The 22,428-nt window shown below is 36.7% G+C and overlaps 1 protein-coding gene across 9 annotated transcripts in view; it reads right to left on the reverse strand.

Moving 5' to 3' along the window:
* GPC5 (glypican 5) overlaps positions 1-22,428 on the reverse strand; it is a 286,321-nt gene that overhangs the window by 178,722 nt on the left and 85,171 nt on the right. For 7 of the 9 annotated variants that reach the window (XM_090130053.1, XM_090130062.1, XM_090130088.1 and 4 more), the window contains exon 2: positions 13,312-13,978. The exons of the other annotated variants lie outside the window; for them this stretch is intronic. In XM_090130053.1, the coding sequence (XP_089986179.1) occupies positions 13,312-13,416 (105 nt within the window). In that variant the 5' untranslated portion in view covers positions 13,417-13,978. The remainder of the gene's footprint in view (positions 1-13,311; positions 13,979-22,428) is intronic. 9 annotated transcript variants of the gene reach the window in all.

Below are 22,428 nucleotides of genomic sequence, written 5' to 3' on the forward strand. Positions count from 1 at the left end.
TGTTATTTCAAACTGTGAAGTAAACTTGATTTAAGCACATTAAATAGGAATGCATAATACATACCAAGATACTTGGAAGTCTATACTAAATTTACCTTATGTAAAACTGCACTGTTCAGTGCTGCTTGCCAAAGCCATGCCTGTATTGACAGGAGCCATGGGTTGACGCTGGCTGTCTAGCAGACACCCATGCAGCTGCTCTATCATTCCCCTTCCTCGAGTGGACAGGGTGACAAAATAAGATGGGAAAGTCCAAGATTCGAATAAAGACAGAAAATCACTTATCAATTACCCTCACTGGCAAAACGCAAAACTGGGTAATTAAAAATAGAGTAAGATAGTGACAGACATACAAAGACTAAACTAAACTATAAACACCTTCCCTCCAGCTCCCTTCTTTCAAGGTTCAACTTCACTTCCATCTCTCCTATGGCAAGCAGCAGCACAGGCAACTGGTGAATGGGCACTGTAGTCAGTCAATAATGCTTCTTCCATGCCTCTCCCTCCTCTTACTCCTCCCCTGCTCCAGTGTGGGTCCCCCATGAGCCACAGTTCCTGCCAGAAATCCTCCTGGGAGCTGTATAAATCAACATGGCTATTTGGCAAATAGATTGAAAACAGAATGGGGAGTTTCAAGAAAGTGTGAGACACGAACTTGAGACTGGACTTGAATCTTTTCTCAAAGATGAGAAATAGATTTTCTCTCATTTCCATAAATGAAAATCTACTGAAAGAAGTGGAAATGATGCAGCTAGAAAAAAGTATTGAAAGCTGTGGCACCATACACTCAAATTCTGAGAACCAGAGAAATGAATGTAGCAATCTACAGACATGGTTTCATGGTTTCATGGTTTCATGTTCTAATACATTCTTGACAGATATAGGTGCACCCAGTGTTTGCCACACATCTGACATTGTATCAAACTTTAAAATAAAGACACTATCAATATTATGTACAATATTCATTAATTTTGTTTTCTAATTTGCATTTGAGAAGTAATGCCTTGCTAAATGAAAAGACTGGATCATATATTAATACATATTTTTCCAAGATGCATAATGCATATATAATACTTATGGATGTATTATTGCTTCTGCTAATATTCTACCCATGTCTGGAAATCTTTTTTCTATGCATTTACAGCAAAGAAACCAATTACAATGGAAAAGGAGACAGATTTTAAGCAGAGTTATACAGTACAGAGTACACAATGGGGATTCTGACAAACAGGAGATGCTAAGGGATAGGTTTACTACTGTTTTCATGTTAAATATTGTAGCACTATAAATGTCCATGCTGTTTTTTACATATTTTGTCTTTATCTGGAAAACACTAGGCTTAGTTACAGAATCTATAAAACAGCATGAGCATTTACAGTGGTAGTATATACTATGTTGTGTGTTACAGAACCAAATGAGATGATGCAAGAAAAGACAAATGGGAAAATGGAAAAGCAGTGTCCCAGGGAATGACTTATCTTGTACAAATTGAAATTATATAAACATATTCTGTTGCTCATACTTAATACAAAAGTCCTTCAACCAATGTCTGCCATTCCTCACTCTATGTTGATGATTATGATGAAGAGTATATTTTCAAATTGGTTTATGTTAGACAATTAGATTTATTAGAACTTATCTTTGATGTCTTCTGTATTTCACTTTATAGTTAGAAAAAACTTGTAAATTGTCTATCATTTAGTCTATCAATATCACTAAACTTATATAACACCTGGCAAAACCTCCACACAAAATTTCAATTTTAACTTATATTTTTATGTTCTCTGTTATTAATAATCATCTAAAAATACAGCCATGATGTCTCAGAAAATCAGTTCCTTAAAGTCGTTTTAAAACACATTATGTTTCAATACAGTAATCTCTAACACTGCTTTATATTTTCACTTCATTTGTGCATATTTGTGCAAAACTTTTTTTATACAACCATACATTAAATATGTATCCTTTTTATATATGTGCATTTACAATAGCATTTTCCATGAGTTTCCTCAGAGTTTTTGTAAAAACATTTGTCAAAGGCTACCACAGCACACTTTTAGGTTGCCTGGCATGGGGGAGATGTGAATTTCTTTTATTGTAACATATTTTCCTTTTAAACGCTGACTTTCTGTAAAATTTGTGTCAGAACTGTATATGCTTTATTTGCACTTATTTTCCTGAATATACACAGAAATGGACTGCAAATAATTTTGTATGTTGTTTTATAATGTATTAGTATGCATAGGTTTCATGGAAAAAATTGTGAGTATGAGGAATTGTAACCTTGCCTAAGACAGTAGTTTAAGCATCTAATTTCAGCAAGACCAAGAGCTGGGTCCTACACTTTGGCCACAACAGCCCCAGGTACTGCTACAGTTTTGGAGCAGAGTGGCTGGAAGATTATGTGGAAGAAATGGACCTAGGGGTGTTGGTCAGTGCTCCGTGGAACATGAGCCAGCAGTATGCCCAGATGGCCAAGTAGGTCACTGGCATCTGCAGGAGTGGGACTGTGGAACTCAGTGAAGACTCGATATGAGTTAACAGCTAAGTTCAAATTTAATGGGTTAACGCAGCAATATATACACCAACAAGTACACTTGGCTGCGTACGATTGGTTATACGAGTCCACACATAACCTATCACCGTGCAAAACCTATCACCGGGCGTAACCTTTCACTGTGACAATGCAGAATTCTCCAGAACCGCCTAGTTTTTTTCCCACCAACCTCCTCATTAGACACAACTCAGCAACCACTTGTTTATCTTGAATCCTCACAAGGTCACCATGTCCTTAACATTCCTGAGGTGGCCTCGCTCTTCAAGCTACCCCTCCACAATTCCCCCTTTTTCATTTTGCGCTACAAATACTGAAGGAACAAACTTGTGCATAGTTTTTGTAACTAATTTAACAACAATGTTAAAGCCAACAAGCATCAAAACAGCAATTAGAGCTCAACATAGCCCTTCCAAAAGCAGGCTTCGTACCCATCCTGAAATTCCCAGCTTCATGAAAAAATCACCTAATGGATTATGATTTTGTGAGATAGCTTTGGTATGATTACGTAATTACTGAAGCTGCTTATGAATAGACTCACTATGGTCTGACAGATTAAAGCAGCACATGCCATCAAAATCTTCACGCCCATGTCCTTGAGCAAGAAGCAAAAAGTCAATAGCTGCTCGGTTCTGAAGCACAGGATGGCGGAGGCTTGACTGATCCATCATTATATTGGTGAGGACAGCCGTAGTCACATTAGCTTGTTTCTCAGCCCAGCAAGCAAATCTCTCCCTATTTGCTTCAAAGCATTCCCAGCAGCAAGCCCAGGCCATAGGAGTGATGCGAAAACCTTAGCAGAAAAACAATCAGCCTCCGAATGTGAACCATGGGGGATGCGGGGTCTTGTGGGGATCGTTGTAGTTCTCTGCTCTGCCGGCCCCAGCCCTGCTGCCTCCTCCCTGGTCCTCTGGGCCCATGAGGCAGCGGTTCCGTGTTTTCCATCTTCTGACGCTTCAGGGCTCGGCTTCTGTTGCCTCCCCCCCTCTGTAGTACCTCGCCGAGCTGCCCCTGCCGCCCCTGCCTGCCACCATTTTGCCCATCTCGCCCCCTTAGCCGCTGCCCTCCACGCTCTGCAGGCCCCGCCACCACTGCTGCAACATGGTGCCCCGCTCCACCGCACCGCCTCTGCCACTGGTGGCATGATGCCTGGATGGCAGACCGGGACCTCCGGAATTGTGAGCAGTAGCAAAAGGTCAAACAACGACCTGGCACCCACCCCAAATAGGGCTTCCGTGGTCTTAGGAGGCTCCTCCTGCTAGAATGCTTGCAACACATTTTGGGTGGTCAAGCGTTCTATATGATACTTCTTCAAACAATTAATCACTTCCTGCCATGGACCCTGTAATTTCTTAGCCCATTTTTGTCCATCTATTGCTGCATCCCAAATCATATAGCTATAATTCCGCCAGTTGATGGTGTTCAACTGTATATTAAGTTAGGTGTCAAATCTTCTTTTACAACACAATCCAATTTGCATACAGAACTGTATAAGATGAGGACTTTAAATTATTGCAGCTTCTACAAATCAGTTTATATCGATCTTCTGAAGGAACTTAAATTAATCAATTTATCAAGTAATTTAAATTCAGCAAAGTAAAGATTGCACAGAGTTAAGCTAAAATTTTCAGGTAGAATTCCGGAATTTTATCCCAAAGTCTGCTTTGCTGAAAAACTACATATTTCAATTATTCCTTTTTTTTTTTTTTTTTTTTTTCCTTTCGAGTATGAAAGAACTATATAGCATGTAGTTCTATAAGTTGGTAGATTTTATAAGTTGGTAGTAGAAATACACACTCACATACAGTTATAAATGTACAAGGCTAAATCCAGTTAGACATTTTAGTGTGAGGAATTTTACCACGACATCAAGTTCAGGTGCAGTTTCTCAAACAAGGTTCATTTTCCTACAGCTTATCAATACTTGTACTTCTCTTGAGGAGAAAAAAAAAGAAAAAAAAAAAAAGTATATATTGTTGCTATATAACATTGTGATTAACTCCTTTGACAATGTCCAGCCTACAGCTGGAGCCAGTTGCCCAGGACCATGTCCAGGCAGCTTCTGAGACTCTCTGAGAACTCCATTATTTCTTTGGGCAACCTATACTAGTGTTCAGTCACTCCTGTCATAAAGAAGTGCTTCCTGATTTTCAGAAAGACAATCACTTGTTCCCAATGACTCTTGTCCTGTCACTGGGCACCACTGAAATAGTCTGGTTCTGTCTTCTTTGCATACTCTCTTCAGCTATTCATAGATGTTGACATGTTCCACCATGAGCATTCTGGTCTCAAGGTTTCACACTCCCACCTCTGTAATCATTTCCTCACGGGAGAGATACCCCAGTTCTCTAATCCTCGTAGCCCTTCATTGGACTCATTGGTAACTCCATGTTCCTCTAGCACTGGGGGGCCCAGAACACGCCAGATGTGGCCTCACCAAGGCTAAGTAGAGTGGAATGATCTCCTTGTTCCTTGCAGACTGAATAGATCCCCTAGCACAGCACTGTCAGTACCAGCACAACACTACTCAAGAGTCTATATGCCAGACGACAAGAGAACAGTGTCGCACACTTTTACATGAAAACAAATCATTAAAATAATCAGAAGGTATCTGCTTTTGAGGGAAAGAGCACAGGCAGAGAGGTAAAAGGACAAGTGAAAAAAATAGTTTATATCCTATATAATCTCAGGTGAAAAAAAAAGAAGGAATAAGCTAAAGAAGATACTTCAGCTGCTGTATCTGTCAGATCACATAGTCTCTAACCATGATCTGAAAAGCAGTAGTGTCAACACCCTTCCATAGGTGTACTTCCCTCCATGAAAGCAGCATCCTCTGGCCTGGCAGTGTAAACCTGCTGCTGGCTACTCTGCCCATCCCCTGTTGTAAGCTGCCACCTTCCTTCCCTCCCCTACAGTGACAACATTTCACTACCAGCAACAGATTCTCCCTGGTTGATGCCAAAGAGGTGCTTAAAAGCAGCTACAACTTACCCCACCTGCAATGTACACCACATTCTTGATAAGCTATGGGATGTTGTTGACAGTGAAACTTGGCAGTGTCTTGGCTCCTCTGCTGCCTCTGTAATGTAAGCCTGTAAAGGGCAGAAGGTTGACAGAATGGGGGGTACATTTTCCTCAGGATACCTATCCACTCTCCCCATCTTTGCTCACACTCCCATTCTCCCTAATACTTTGCATCCTATTTCAGAATAAAATAAAATAAAATAAAATAAAATAAAATAAAATAAAATAAAATAAAATAAAATAAATCCTTGTTTGGGGTTAAACACAACTGTTTTCCTTTCCAGAAGTAAGTACAAGCAAGTAATGCCCATACGTACTACACGGACATACATGCATACTTTATAGTGTGGTTTGACCATTCAATGACAAAAGTGTGCTGTGAATCATTTGCCTCCCTGCAGTCACCCTGACTGCTATTGGCCACAGAGCTGAAGTATGTGAAGAGATAACTGAGCAGGGCCATCCTAAGATACAGAGCTCTGCATCCAGTACTGACAGCGCTTCTCTTTTCTTCCCATGCCAAGTGCAACTGGAAACTTGTGTTACATGAGGCTCTCTTGTGCAGGGAGAGTGAGTGATCCCCAAACAGAATAGCAGTAGTCACGACAGCAGGAGCATGTGTAGAAGAAGGAAGTCTGGGATATGAATGTGGTACACTGTCTCTGCCCTCAGGCTGCTATTGTTTTACTGCAGAACTCCTTCATAAAGGGAGGGGATACTGCCTGCTCAACTGCAAGTGCTAGAGCACACAGAAGCAAATGAATCATAGATAGATGCAGTCAACTGGAACAGCCAGTTATATATTTGTCTAACCTTACCTACTTCCAATCAGATAAACTGCACCTAAAATGTATGCAATCAAGAAATTCACCTGCAGTTTAAATACAAACAATACAGATAATAAACCAAAACAGTCGTAAATTATATAATTCTATGTAATCTGCTTAATGTGTAAAACAATATGTGATTAGGTTACTTTACAATAATTGCTAGTTTTGCTATAGTACGTAAGGGAAATTAGGCTGTGAAATTGTATTTTCATTTAATTAGTTCTTTTAATTTTTTTTTTAATGCTTTTATTTCTTCTTAGCTAGAGTTGAGATCAGTCTATGCCATTTCATAAAAGCATTTGAACAAAATTTTAATTATGTATACTTAGTTTACAAACAGTAAAATCTTGAATATATCAATTCCAAATGACATTTCTCATTTCACTGTAAATTAAAAGAATCAGAGGATTGATGTAACAAGAGAAAATGCACATTATTTCCTCTTAAAGATTTCAAAGTCCAAATTTAAAAGCTGTCTGAATGATGCTAAAGACAGAAGCACAATAACAAAATCCAAAGAAGCAAAGTCAAAGCCCTTACAAATCTTGCAGCACTCTAATACATAGTCCTCAAAATCAAGGAATGATGGATTATTGATTCCTCCAACAATGGTAAGTTAGTTACTGGTAAAACAGTCACTGTATTTGTGTGACTCTTCTGCTTATATACTTTAAGGTGCACTGAAGCATATGGAAGTAGTAATAGAAGACATTCATACGGCAGTCTTATTTAAACAGACTGAACTGTTTTACAGGAAATGTTTACTATTTTCCTCTTTTATTGCATTTGACTGCATCTTTATTTTTAATGAAAATGCTTACCGTTTTCTTCTGTTCTTCTGCCCTGAATTTCTACTAGATGGTTAACTCTTGAGCTTTTCAAGCCAAAATCAAATGTAGACATTTTAAGCAAAGCTTGGAAGTACAGCCTAATATTTCTCTTGTGGTAAAATACTGTATCTCTGATTCTTTTCAAATCCACAACTACTTCTGATTAACTATACTATGTATTCTTAAAGGCATCTAATATAGAATTTCTCTTCAGGTGGGCTGAATATAGCTCTTCGTGTGATACCTACAACTTTGTTTTTGAGTAAGTGATGGATTTCATATCACTTTTGTGATCTATGTAGTAGATTTATAATTAGCATTTTCAAATATCAAGATTTCTTTAAAACAGGGTGATGAAAGTATTATTTCTAATATGTTAAAGTAGCTTCTGAACTTATTTCATGATTGACTAACTCACGCTAAGGAAGCAATCAAAATGCAGTAGGTATGAAGCAATAGGCATAGTACTGACATGTTTAGAGGTATAAAAAACGTAAATAAATCAGATTTAGATACTAAAGCAGTGGACTAACAGGATAACTACTTCAAAAGACACTGATCTCTTGCATCTCTTTAAATGCTTGAACCTGATAAATAACAAAAGTTACTAAATATCTAGGTAGGACACTTCCCACAATTAGAAATACCGTTATCAGGTCTTCTGTCAATAGTCATGCATACTCCTTCTCCAAAATAAAACTGCAATTATACTACAGCTTGCAGGTATATGTTTTGAGATTATCAAAACATGTTTTTCATCACTTTCTTCCTATTCCTTTTTTAAATCTCTGGAATTAAATGGTTTAATGCACCTACACAGACAGTTCATTTTCTGTAACGGTATTGAATAAGGTTGTGTGATTTTTCATGAGAAGCTTCAATAAAAAGTAGCTACATAAAGCAGACCCTAGCAGGAACAGAAAAAAATTAAAATGCATTTCATTGATAATGTTTGTGAATAGCTCTTGTCATAGGAATGAGAAATTCAACATGTCACTGTTGCAGCAGTTCAGGTTGTTTATGTGTTTATAGCTAGTCATTCCAAGCAAAAATAATAAGGAAGAAAAGCTATAAATACAGTCTATTAACTTCTTACTGCCAGCATCCTATAATACAAGAAAAATGTTTTTTTTTCTAGTATGAATGACATTTAAAAAAAAAAAGCGAGCAAGACAAAAGTCTCTTTCCATACAATGTAATCATGTCTATCTTCAGAAAACACGTAACTTAGAATTTCTTTCAGGATTAGACCTAAGATGGGGAGGAAAAAAAAAAAGGGACAAGAAAACTTCAATAAATTTGTCATTTTCATTATCTCAAACTATTTCAAAAGCTATCTGGTGCAAGTCCACACCAGAACATAGTGAGTGCATACTGCTTTTAAAAACCCCATTCCTAATTTTTGTAGGCTTGGTATTACATACAAAAATAAATACAAGAATGTAGAAAATTTCAGCATAAATTCATCACTCCCACATTAAGGAAATATCAGAATCTGCCTGCATAATTTTATTTTTTTTCTGTTATGCTCCTGATTCCCACATCTTTGTATGCATATATAGTTTTCCACCTCACGGTCACACACTTAATTTTCCTCCAGATACCAAAAACCATGAGTGCCTAGAATATATAATGAACAACTAATCAATATTTCTTTTCATCTCTTTTATTCAGCGTTAATCTCAAACAACATTGATCTTTTGGCATTCAAGACTGATATTTTAATGAAAAGTTTAGTTGAGAGAAAAGATTTTAAATATAAAGCCTTCTGCCTTTGCTCTTTCATTTCCTGGTCCCATCCCCTCTTCCTTCTGCTCTTGCCTCAAACTCATTTCACCTTCCCTCAGGTCCACCATGCTGCATTATCCAGTGCATGATAGCACAAGTCCTCATGCAGTGACACAAAACCAGAGCTAAGACAGACTTCCCGCTGCACCAAGTAAACTTTCATCTGCCTAATCACCATTCATGCAGAGGAAGGGAAAGAAAAACACGCTGAACATGGTGCCAGAGCAGAACCTGCAACCCAGATGAGACTGGTTCAAGCTGTCATGGAGCCACACTGTGAGTGACAGAGAAACCTGCCCTTCCATGGCACGGGACCTTGCTATTAAACCACGCATAAGGGGAACAAAACATGAGACCCTACCATTAACCTATACATACCAGAAGGATCCATCCAGACCAGAACTTCAGAAATCTTACTAAAAACTCTTTTTCCTTCTGCCTTATGACTGAGATGCAACATCTAGCACAACAGAATGGAGGTAACACTGTGGAGAAGGACTTGGGGGTCTTGATAGATGAAAAGCTTAACATGAGCCAGCAGTGTGCCCTTGCAGCTCGGAAAGCAAATGGTATTCTGGGCTCAGGCAGAAGAAGAGTGGCCAGCAGGGACAGGGAGGTGATTGTCCCCCTCTACTATGCTCTTGTGAGGCCCTATCTGGAGTACTGTGTCCAGGTCTGGAGCCCCCAGTACAAGAAAGACAGAGAGCTGTTGGAGAGGGTCCAGAGGAGAACCATGAAGAAGATCAGGGACTGGGACACCTCCTCTATGAAGACAGGCTGAGGGAACTGGGCTTGTTCAGCCTGGAGAAAGGAAGGTTGTGAGGTGACCTCATTGCAGCCTTTCAATACCTAAAGGGAGCCTACAAACAGGAGGGGAATCAACTCTTTGAAAGGGTTGATAACAGGAGAAATGGTTTTAAGCTGAGGGAGGGAAGATTTAGGTTAGGGGAAATTCTTTACAGAGTGGTGAGGCACTGGAACAGGCTGCCCAGAGAGGTTGTGGACGCCCCAGCCCTAGAAGTGTTCAAGGCCAGACTGGATGGGGCCCTGGGCAGCCTGGTCTAGAATTAAATGTGAAGGTTGGTGACCCTGCACGTGACAAGGGGGTTGGAGATTCATGATTCTTGAAGTCCCTTCCAACCCTAGCCATTGCGTGATTCAGTGATGCTGTGATAACACAAAGCAATTTATTATGACTTGTAAAAAGTTTCCATCGTTTGTTTTTCTTTTCTTTTTAAACACAGCTTAACTGTGTTACAAAGTATGTGCATATTCATCAGCCTGTATAGTTAGTTGCCTTATGTGGGGTTTTCCCTGGGTATACCCCAGCTCAAATAGATTGGCATGTGGCAACTTAGGCTGGGTATAAAAAGCACAGGAAGAAGTTAGAAGATCCTTGATAGGAATGGGCATTTTTACCTACTACCCAATGGATAACAACACATAACCCCATTTTATTTACTTTTTTAAACTTAATAAAGAATATCTTATACTGTTCTTGTTTTGCACGACATTGCTCTCTTTAGCCTCTGTATTACATTTGTATGAGTGTTCAAACAAAAACAAAGTCTGCTAAAAATGTTTCTGTTTCAGCTTCTACCAGCTAAAAAGCATAGGGCCTGCTACAGCACTGAGCATAAGCAGTACATAAATGGACATACGTAGGTTTCAAAAGCACAGATCAGAACTGGCATGAAGTATACGTCCATATATATCTTACCATACACAAATACATAAGTAGTTGCACAACCCGTATATCCTCGGTAGATTCTGCAGAAAAACATGGAAAAACGTCCAGGTGTAAATATGAAGAACTGATGTTACATTTACCTGTCAGTCAACAGAGCTGTGGAAGGAAGGAATTAAAAGCATGAATTTAAAATAGAAAGCAGGAAGGGAAAGAATTGTAACTGTAGACAATTTTGCTGACCTAAGCAGAAAAGTGAACAAATTGGAAAAAGAGTTGTGTAATAGAAAGCTGTTGTGTTATGTAGGCATTACTGATCTTTTCACACCATATAGATCAACTTAATGTACATTAGATTTGAATACAGATGACATGTTAGCAAGAAATACTTCCCACTTAGTTGTTTCTACAAACATACATATGATTCTATGAAGAACTAGATAAAAAAATATATCAGTAAACAGGATACAATGTAGATTCTTACATTAAAATTTGTGTATGCATATAGTGTATCTCCATGCATTTTAAGATTTTTATTTCTCTATCTGCTTCCTTGAAACTCAAAAAAAAAAAAAAAAAAAAAAAAAAAAAAATTAGTTACTGTGATAAAATTCAGTTTAAAAAATGCAGAGACTGCTGAATGCCTAAGTAAGCCATTGTCAGCTGGCTGGCTCATAATCGTCTTTCCTGTGTCAGGATCACTGATGCATTAATTGCTTATCTAAGTTTTCAGCAGTTCATGAGTCACTCTGAAGATAAATAAATAAATAAATATTAATGAGCCGATTTCAACAGAATTCCTAACCTCTTCCTATGGAAGCTGAAAGACTATATTTATTACACGTCAGAATCAGCTTAATGCATGGGCAAATCTGAACTACACTGAAGCTATACTCAGCAGATCGGTACTGACCAACTAGATTACTGTGTTTCAAGGGATCAATGCCTCACAGTCTTACTGACTGAATTACAAATGAAAGAGAGAAGACTGATCAACTATAACACAGAAATTAAGTTAGGGATGCCACAAGGGTTTATGAATAGTCAAAATATGTGTATTTGATGCAAAAAGTTAAAGATGAATTTTTTAGATATTAAGGTTTGGAAATAATTCTATGTAAGAAGATCTTACTGGAACAGAATTCAACAGATGATCTTCAAACAAATATATTGGCACAAAATAAGAAAATTTAATATGCCTTATGTCTAGTAAAGAAAAAGGAGCAGGAAAGCAATAAATTTTCAGGAATATCAAAATAAAGCATCTTGGTTTGGATCAATCAAAACAGTGGGTGTATAACTCTTCACCCATTTAATTTTTCATTAAAATTGAATGAAGTATATTATTTTGGAGAATGAAATCTTCCATTTTGAAAACACAGTGTCTTAAGAGTCATTACATCTGGGGCAATTATGTTGCATTATTCAAAATTCAAATCTAAAGCTTAAGAGGGGAGCTCTTTTCATATCAAGTGACCCAGTATGAAGAGCAAGAAAGAGGACCTTTAAGCTTTGAGTACTCACTTGCTTTTGCTACCTTGAACCTGAAAACTGTAGGGTAAAAGATAAACGATCTGAAGAGGAACAGGGACTATCCCTAAAAAGCACATGTAGCCCTGGAATTAGACAGATATCACTGAGCCACCTTTGAGTCAAAATGTTAGTGAAAAATCTTTTCAAAATTCACAGTTTCTCTTAATACAGTTCAGCAGCATGAGACTCTGGCTAAAGTAGCTGTCTTGTATAAAGTAGATGAAATGGGAAATTCCTAGGAAAGGATAACATCCCTACTAGTCACTGACTGCAAGCAGGATGAAAAACCCATTTTAACAGACTGCAGGTCTTACCACAATAAGAAATGAAGAATTCTCTGTTCATAGAATCATAGAATCATAGAATCACAAGGTTGGAAATGACCTATAAGATCATCTAGTCCAACCGTCTGTTATACTAGGTCAAGTTGTTTCAGAGTTTGTATCAGCTGCTTAGCAGAAGAGGCTGCTTCCTCTTCAGGTAATCAAGTAAGGAGGAAAGTTGTGGTTCTCCTTTAAGTATGACTGACACGTCAGATGATGCCAGACCCTAGAGGAGCACAGGCATAGAAAGACCTGTATTTCCTCCAAAAAGAGCATGTCACTGCCAGTGACATCTGCATGCAAGAATACAGAGTACTTCTAAACAAAAAGGGTGAAGGAATTTCCATTTGATTGTGAAACAAAATTTTCTTTTAGCAAAATTTTGAAAATGCTGTGGCTTCATGAGAAAAAAAGAAAAAAACAAAATTACTTCAAATATTTAGAGAACTCTGGTTAAACTTCTTTCATTTTGAAAATTCTTTACTATAAATAATATCAAAATGTTGAAATCTCTACTTGATGCCAAACTCATGAATAATGAGTAATGTGAAATAAGAAGTTCATGTGGATTATTAAAATATATTAAAATGCAGTGTTGGAAAAATACATTGTTGAATAAAGCTGAATTTGGATACAAACATATGCATTGCTATAAAAATGGCCAAACAAGTATTAGTTTTTAGTGAGACTTTTTTTTTTGGTGGCATGTATGCACCAAGCAGGGCTAACAACAGCTTCTTACCTGCTCAGTTAATTCTGGTCCATTGACACGAGCTTGCATGAGAGCATCATTAACAAATGAGTAAAAGTTTAGAAGCACATGCTCAACGTCATATGTTCCATGCATAGCTCTTCCAAGGACTGAATATATACCTGCCAATGAAGGTCAACTTCTGCCATGTAGGCTAAGCAGCCTCGTATGACATTGAGGCAGTAGCCCATACAAGGCTTACCCAAAATAAGACCTTGGCAATGGGGACAGTACTGCATTCTCAGTAACGCTCTGCTGCAGTCTTTAGAGAAATGCAGATGGCCTGCTGTATTGATTTCAGAGCCTGCAGGAAATGCTGGCTGGGTAACAGTGATCTTCCCATTCATCCTATGACTTTATTGGGAATGTTATCAAAGGGCCTGATATCTCTTCGTGCCATTTGGAGGCAGTGTGCATATTCCAGTGTAACATCAGTCAGACCAGGGTTAATCACGTGATTGTAGACCACTGGGAACAGGGTGTCAAAAAATCTGTTGACAAATTCCTGTGCTGATGTCTGTGCCAAATACAAAGAGTGCAGCATCTGTGAAAAACTCCTGAACACGTGTAGCAGCCTCAGCAGCCATGCTTCTATATGCATTGCAGAAAAGTGTGCTTGTGTAATTCTCAGAGAGTTTGATGAGCATTTCAAAGGTTTCTGTTATTAAAAAAAAAAAAGTTTAAATAATCAGAAATTAGCAAAAGAACTTAAAGCAATCACACAAGGATTGTTTTACTTCTACTTCTTACTTTTCATTTATCCTGAAAGCATTTTTGCAAAGACATTGACTTAGAATTTATGAGGAGATAACTACACACAAACTATGAAAACTACATTTCCTATTTAGACAAACACCTTACAAGTAATATTACAACAGACTAATAATCCATCCATTTTCTTGGAAGAATAAATTATTAATTAAGTAGAGTCTAAACAATTATAAAAGAAAAATAAGTTATTAAGCTGCTAAATATAATGAAGCATTACTGTAACTGTCTACATATATACATACAATAGATCTCCCAACCCACAACACATTCTGCAAATTGCAATGATACTGAAATGCTTTCAGTCATTCTCCTTCAAATCATATCTCTATCCCTTAAATGGATGGGCAAAAGTAACATTAAACAATAGAAACAACTCTTTCATCCCATTAAAACTTAACTTGTAAAAGATAAAAAAGCTCATCCTCTTGATGAAAGAAGAAGAAAGGAAATGTATTAAGCACACATGAGAACATATTTTTAAATAATGCTTATTAGTCTGGCAATTACTATTGTCGAAGTGATGGAAGATTCAGAATTGCTCTCAAAGCCTGAATATCTCAGCAGGCTGTAAGTTTCTTTCATTCATTTGAAACTGAAGTAGCTATCTTTGTACTAACATTCTGCACTAATGAATTTCCCTTCAGAAGCAATATATGACAGAAGACAAAAATGATAGACTGGGGTGGGAGGAATGGGGAGGAATGAGATGCAGTGCTATAAAGGGACCAGTGTTATAAGAGGGACTACAGCTCGGTCTTCAAGGGAAAATGACACATCTGGTATCCTGGACACCTTTACAAGTTCTCATCTATTTCTATTTTTTCAGTATTTTAAATGGAACTCTGCACAGAAATAAAGTTGAGGAAAAGCATTAAGTACAACCAATTCTGTGCAAACAGTGATGCTAAAAACAGGAAGAGTCAAGCACCATCAAAATATTTCAGGTAATTATTAAAGCAATGTGAATTCTAATGCAAAGGATAGCAGAACCTCCAGAATAATTTTAATATAATGACCAAGATTTGCTATCACTTCTTTAATATGTATCTATACATAAGAATAAATGTCTTATATTCCAACAAAAAGCTTGTTCCAGTCTATGAAATAACACTCAGTGGCTCCAGCAGGTTTCAAGTGCAGTTTTTGGGAAAAGATCACACAGATCACAGAGAGGACATATTATTTAACTAATATGCTTAAACTTTTTATGCATTGTTTCCTCCAATAAGAATGATATACTTGCTTCTAATTCAGAGTAAGAGTATGCCATTGACTCTATTGCTCTGATATCTATTATCCGTTAATTCTGTTTCAGAATTCACATGCCCTCAAAAAGGTGGAAGGATTTTGCTACCTCAGTCTTCTTCATTCCTCTAACATGTGCATGAATAAAGAAAAATGTAGTGCCAACAGTAATGATTAGACAGATTAAAGTTTACTTGGTGCAGGGGAAAAGCGTATTCAATTTGTCACCAATTTCACTATCATGACACACATGTACAAGCCTCGCTCATAAAGTGAAATTCTCTACAAGCATTTACATGATAAATACCACAGGAAAACCTTTGATCTAATTCCTCAAAGTTAGGACTCAAATTCCTTAAAGCTAGGACTCTACATCCAAGGATCTCACTGTTATGGTTTTATGATTTTTGCTTATTGGTATTCCTCATCATAACATTACGTAGTGCACTGGGAATTAAAGAGTTAATGCTCCAGTTCTGGGTAGTTGTCCCAAAAGAGAAGAACTACATCTCCCAGAGGACTTCATGTTCAGAGAGGAGATATAACCTCTAGCAAGGTTACCTGACCTCTCTTTTCCCCTTTTCGATCATCAGGCTCTCTCCTGCCGCTCACCCCAATCGCATGTCTGTCCCCAATATCAGAGTAAAGCCTTTTGGCTTTTGGACACTCTTTCTCTCATTATATTTGATTTATTAGTTTTGATTCTAATTATATTGTAGTATACTGTATTATAGCGTGTTATCTTGCATTCCGATATCTTATTTAGTAAATTTGTTTGTTTCTCCTCAGATTATTGCCACTGTTTTGTTTTGGGGCCCATCTCTCTACCCTTTTTCCCTTATTCTCCATTCTGGAGGTGTGGATCTGTGGATCCCTCAGCCCTACTAGTCACAGAACCAAGCCAAGTCAGCCTGTAAACCACTGACACCCACATACGCACTCAACCTATTCAACAGAGGAATTCAAAGCATCTCATTGCTCATCATGTGGAAATGTTGGCTGACTAATTTGGAGATACAGTAGAGCATAGCAGATTGATCAAGATGATCATCTAAAAGCAACTGGACTGAGGATCACCACCAGAAGGTAGTTTGGACACCTAGCTCAAATGTAGGCACATATACAGACAGCTCTACATATCCTACTACAGTAATGACCCACGTTTAATGGCTGAAACTAGAAATGCAAAGAGAGTACAGACCTAACAGAAATTTGCCTGATTGGCTGAAGAGTGTTCTGTACCAATTTCAATGGTAGACATCATTTATCTGCCTTTCCAGTAGGACATGGTTATGCTGGAGGTATTGTGCTACTTCTGACAGTTTCATGTGGATATTGCTCTTAAATTGGTAATAGATGGCTGTGTCTGGACAACTGAACTAAATTTCAGACATCCGGTTATCACCAAATGAATAACGTTTTATTTAAAAGGTTGGAGTGGACATAGAAACATTTAAATCAATTTTATTCTTCTTTTAGATAGTTTAAAATAAAGCACAAAGAATATTTAAGACTCCTAGGAAAACATCTATTTTTGTAACTGTTGATCCAGTCTTTAACACAAATTTTGCAAATGCTTCAGATGAACTTTCCTGAAGAAAGTAATATTATTTAAATAATGATGTTATAATAATCTATTTAGAATGACATTAATAAGAGTTTTATGATCTTTTTCAATTTTTTATTATTATTTCTTCACAGATGAAAATCATAAAGTATATGATCTAAAATGTCTGCTACAATCCATGGCTGCAATATCCTATCCTACTACCAAGAGCACAAATATTAGATATAAAAAGAAATCATGCTACACATGGATAATCAATATATTTTGCAATGTAGTCAAAACAATAACAAATGTCCAAGATTGAATTACATTCTCAGTGCCCCAGCAACCCACAGATGAATGGGTACAATAATCAGCTTCATAATTTGCTTTTTTTTTTTTTTTTTTTTGGCTGCATTTCTGCTTTTCTAGGAAGTATATGATAATATTTGCCACTTGTGCTCACAATACTTCAACATGCTTTTAATTGTCATTTTAGGACTTTATTTTTTTTTCCTACAGTTTGTTACTTGGGATTATTCTACTGGCATGTGTCCTGCTTTATAACTGCTAGCAGTATTCCAGAAGTTTGTTTTGTCCTCCATCAGCTTGAAAAGTAACAGTGTAAAGCAGATCTACATTTACTTAAAATGTTGAGCGGTTCCTTGTGAACATCTACAATGGCAAACTATATCATTTACAACACTATCAGAGACTTCAATGACTATCAAGTTATGCTGATTCTATACCGCATGCATAGCATAGATTTAAAATTGTGTTTCTGTACATCAATAGGCCAAGGTTAATATCATTTATCTAATATCTTAATTACTGAACCACATAAAATAAGTGGTAAGTTTTCAATCTGTATAAAACTAATACATATAAAAGACATCTTAAATATAGCCAAGATGACCCAGACAAGCTCTTTTCACTGTTATTAAATGCTCACTTGTTTTTAACTGCTTTTTTAATTCACAGGCGCACACAGATGCTTAGTGACTCTTACCTCCATTCTCTATGAGATTTCTGTCATAACCACAATACAGTATCCTATGGATACCTTCTGCAGCATTATTGTGTTGTAATGTCTACTGTTTACCATGGGTAATATGCAATTTTATTTTTCTTTTGCTATAGTTAATATGATTTGTGAATTCCTAAATCAAAAATCACAACTGTCAATATATCAACTCATTAATTTTTGAAAAAACAGTATTATCTCTCCTCCTAATTTAGTTAACAAATATAAAAACATAAGACTAGAGAAAAAAAAAAGTAGATGAACACTTCTTATTTTTACATGCTACATTTATTCAATGGATTCTTCTACCTGTATATGTTTGTTTGTTTGTTTGTTTTTGTGTACAATAGCATATTTAACAAAGTGATCATAAAGTGATGTAAAATAACTACCAGACTAAAAGGGCTTTTTTTTAAAAAAAATAATAGTATCTGTCATTCACTTCCTTTAGCATTTCCGTTTCTGAGAAACATAGATAATTCTAAACTATAAAGAAATCATAATAAAACCAGTAGTTTAGTGGCTTTCAAAGAAGACATAAAATCATACATATGCCTCATTCACTATTAGATTGAAAAGTGAGAAAAAAAATATCTTGTTTTTCATTCCTGGATATTGATCTGGTAAAAGGATCATTCTCCCTGCACTTATTAGGGAAGCTACTGTGTTTCTTTTATCTTGCATTTGGTAGAATGGCCCTGGCCAAGGAGAAATCCCAGTTCATTTTTCAGTCTAGCTATCTGGCCTATGGTATCACTGAACAAGAAATCAAACCCAGGATTTCTGGTAGTAAATGTACGTTGTCAAGATGACATCTACTACTCAAAATTCCTTTAATCAACTATTAAGATTTTTCAGAGTTTATCTCATAAATTACTACCAGATGTTTGTTGGCAAAATGCTTTTTAATGACTATTAATGTTTAATTAGAGCTCGTGCAGTAGTGCCAAGAACAGTAGATGTTAAATTCAAATGTAAATCAATAATTTTAATGTAGTATGAATAATTATGCAACTAAGGGTATGTGTAATTATTTCCTTGAGATTTATATCTTAATGTTTTTTAATCTTCACCAAATCCCATCCAAATATACAAGAAGAAAATCTTTTTTCTTCTTCTTCTTTTTTTTTTTTTTTTAAATGCTACATGTTTTACATTTAGAGAGACCATGGTATACAGCACATTATCTATTTTTACTATCAACTTCACTGGAGGTGCTCACAGCCTTTCACCCTCTCTGTAGATTCTCTGCTAAGACAAGTTTTGCGAGTTCTGCTGCAGCCCTGACAGTTAATACATTCTCAAGGCATGTAATGATTTCCAAGAAGGAGCTGGAGATAAGAACTGTTGTGAATATGTCTCTTCCAAACTATAGTCCCACTGCGATTTCCACTCCATTATGTGATTTTGCTCCATCATGCAATGTGACAAGGGGTACACATATCTTGCATGACTCAAAACAGAATGGTTACCATTGTATCCCCTTTCCAACTGTCTAACCTAGCTTATGAGAGCTGGAATAAATCTTGCTAAATAATGAAACCACATAGAAACAAAGGCCAGGAGAAATGTGAGATGTTCTCTAATACATATTTGGAACATAGGACAAGTACAATTGTATCTATAGTCTTACATATCAACATATTTATTTAACCTATTCTTAAAATAAAGAAAAAGCTCCCAGAGGCCACAATCTCCAGGAAAACTATTCCGCTGCTTCACATCCTCTTGTATATTCACACCAGTGTAAAGAAATTATTTACTTCTCCCTCCATGTAAGTATTTCAGATTAGAACTTCTTCACCTCGTTGCGAACATCACCTAAGTTCCACAGCAGATGTCTGCATCTCAGTTAACCAGTAGAAAGGAACAGGCATGATTCATCTGAACTAGTTTAGGTGTCCACATAGAAATAAGACAAATCACACTCCTTCTCTAATTATAGAGAGAGAGTGACTAGTTTAGAGAACATATGTGAAGTCAGGTGATTACTTAACTTAAAGATGTTACTTAACACCTCTGCTTATTGCAGTTTGGTTCTCTGATATAGAAGGAAATTACATTAGTTTGGCCCCAGCTTGTCCCTAGTGAATAGTGTTTCACTGCTACTTCTCAATTTGATACCTTTTTATGTTTGGCTTCTAAATATTTCAGACTGGAATTAAACTAAATAGTGTAAAATGCTCACTTTTCTGTCTAACAAACAAACAATTGCCCTTTTCAACCTTTCTCTACGTCTACACATCCAAAGACAATTACTCATGTACATGACAGCGAGTATTTGACAAGTGAAAATCCTTTGCATCCTGACAGTGCTGCCTCATAACTATGCAAAGAAGTCTTTCAGCTATGTAGTGACATCTGGGCTTTAGCAGAACTTAATATTTCCAGTAGAATCTGGCAGGACATGTGAGAACATTTTGCTCTTCTGTATTTTTTGATGACTCTGTATGAGAATATGATTTATAAACTCACAATCCTAGAGTAATGGATACGGTGATGTCAGTTATTAATACCTAATTTATCTTTGTAGTACAAAGTATAAGGCATACTACTGTGCCTTCCAATTTATATAGTTCATAAATGAGTTTGAATGAATGGATGCCAATACTGATGGAAGCAGTAAAATTTACAAGGACGACTGCCAAACCCAAAACCCACAAGGAAGAGGGCAGTAAAAGATCACATCACCTTATGAGACCTCTCACACAAGCTCACAGGGTTGTGATTCATCTCAGCTACCACCTCAGCTAAATATCGTATCTTCTTTTTTTTTTTTTTTTTTCCCAACAGTGGAAAGTAATGGGGATGTTTAAACTGTGATTCATCTTACTTTAGATGTTTATGAGAAGATGAATCATGCCTCTATCAATTTACTACAGAGATTGCTGAGGGTGTCAAGCCCAGCAATTCACAATTATTATAGTAATCATCATTAGTTTTATTATTTCTCTTGTAGACCAAGGTTATTTTAATTACATATTTACTTGTAACTTCTGTACTATTGACATATCTACTTCTGTCTTCTATATTATTTTTACAACTTCTTTAGGATTAACTTACAGTATCTACATCTGAACTTCCACACTGCAAAACCAGAGCAAACTCTTTCTTCCAGATATGTGTCTATCCAGAGACTTTCCAGTAATTGTTTTAAAATTTTACTATATTAATCTAACATCAACTGCATCAATGCAATCTGTAACACTGAAGCATTTCTTGTGAAGGTAATGAACTTTTAAAGAAAATGCATCTTGTACAAAAGCTGAACAATACACCTCAGTAAGTTGCAAGTCATGTTTCATTTCTTTATGAAGGCTACATTGAGCTTAATGTTGGCCAAAGTGATACACTTTTAAATGTACACATTTAACATACATGTTCCTTCAGTAAAAGAGGCATTGAGTTGAATTATCAACTAAATTCTTTTATCTTCTGTGTCTCTGTTAAACTATTTTGATCTGCATTAATAACCAAAACACAAAAGATGAAAAAGAGTGCAGGACATAATGGAAGCTATTTTTTGCTTTCTAGATAGATGAATTTTAGTACTATTTGACTATCAGTCAAAACAAGCAGAGACTCTCATATTTTCAATCACTCTTCATATGTAAACTTTGTCATGAAAATATGGTCTCATTTATCAGTCTCCCTTCTTTTTATTCTCACCTTTGAACACAACTCTTTTCCAGAATACTACTACAAAAGATGTGTTATACATAATGTAAACACCAACACTTGAATGCTAAGACATCCAGAAACAAACCAGAATTCCAAAAGGATTACTCACTGACAGCAATTGCAAAAAATACGTGCAGAATCTCTCTGTTTGAAAAAAAGTAATTTTCTAAGACATTAAAGAAAGGTGATTTATTTGTAACATTAAATTAGACTGCATTTCCAATATTTTGCACATTTCTAAAGCTTCCCACCAGTAATAAGTAACAAGCCCACTGCATTAAAGTGGTATAAGGAGAGAATCTGACTGCAGGACTCAGAACTAAAGTTTAATCACAGACAAGTTTCAGGTCACCTCTATTAATTATTTCCAAGATAATCTGTGTGATTCTAAAGAGGCCACTCTTAAAACACAGTATGGATGTAACTGTAAGTTTTGGCATACTCCAGAGTTTTCGAGAAAGCTCTCCATCCCCTTGTGATGGTGCACTCCTTGCTTCCCCACCGTCATTATGCCCAAGGCTTAGTGCATACAACGAGGTGCAGAAGACCTTGTCACTGGAACTAATAACAATCAGGTTTTCACTGAGACAGTTAACAGCCACCATATTTTCTAAAACTGTGTGCTCAGAAAACTGATAACAGACACCTAGTTCAACAGATCCATTTCTAATTTCTACGACTATGAGTGGATCGTCTTACCTTATAAATAGCAAGCAAAGCAGGAACCCCTCTGAGAGCTCCTTTTGCAAGCAGCTGGCTGTAAACCAGAATCTCCCCTTGATTAGGGACACCTATCAAGGTTATTTAACACCTCTGCAGAGATTCACCCGGGATGTGGAAA

Source organism: Phasianus colchicus, chromosome 1 (genome assembly GCF_987193195.1).
Source record: "Phasianus colchicus chromosome 1, bPhaCol1.hap1.1, whole genome shotgun sequence".
Taxonomy (NCBI): domain Eukaryota; kingdom Metazoa; phylum Chordata; class Aves; order Galliformes; family Phasianidae; genus Phasianus; species Phasianus colchicus.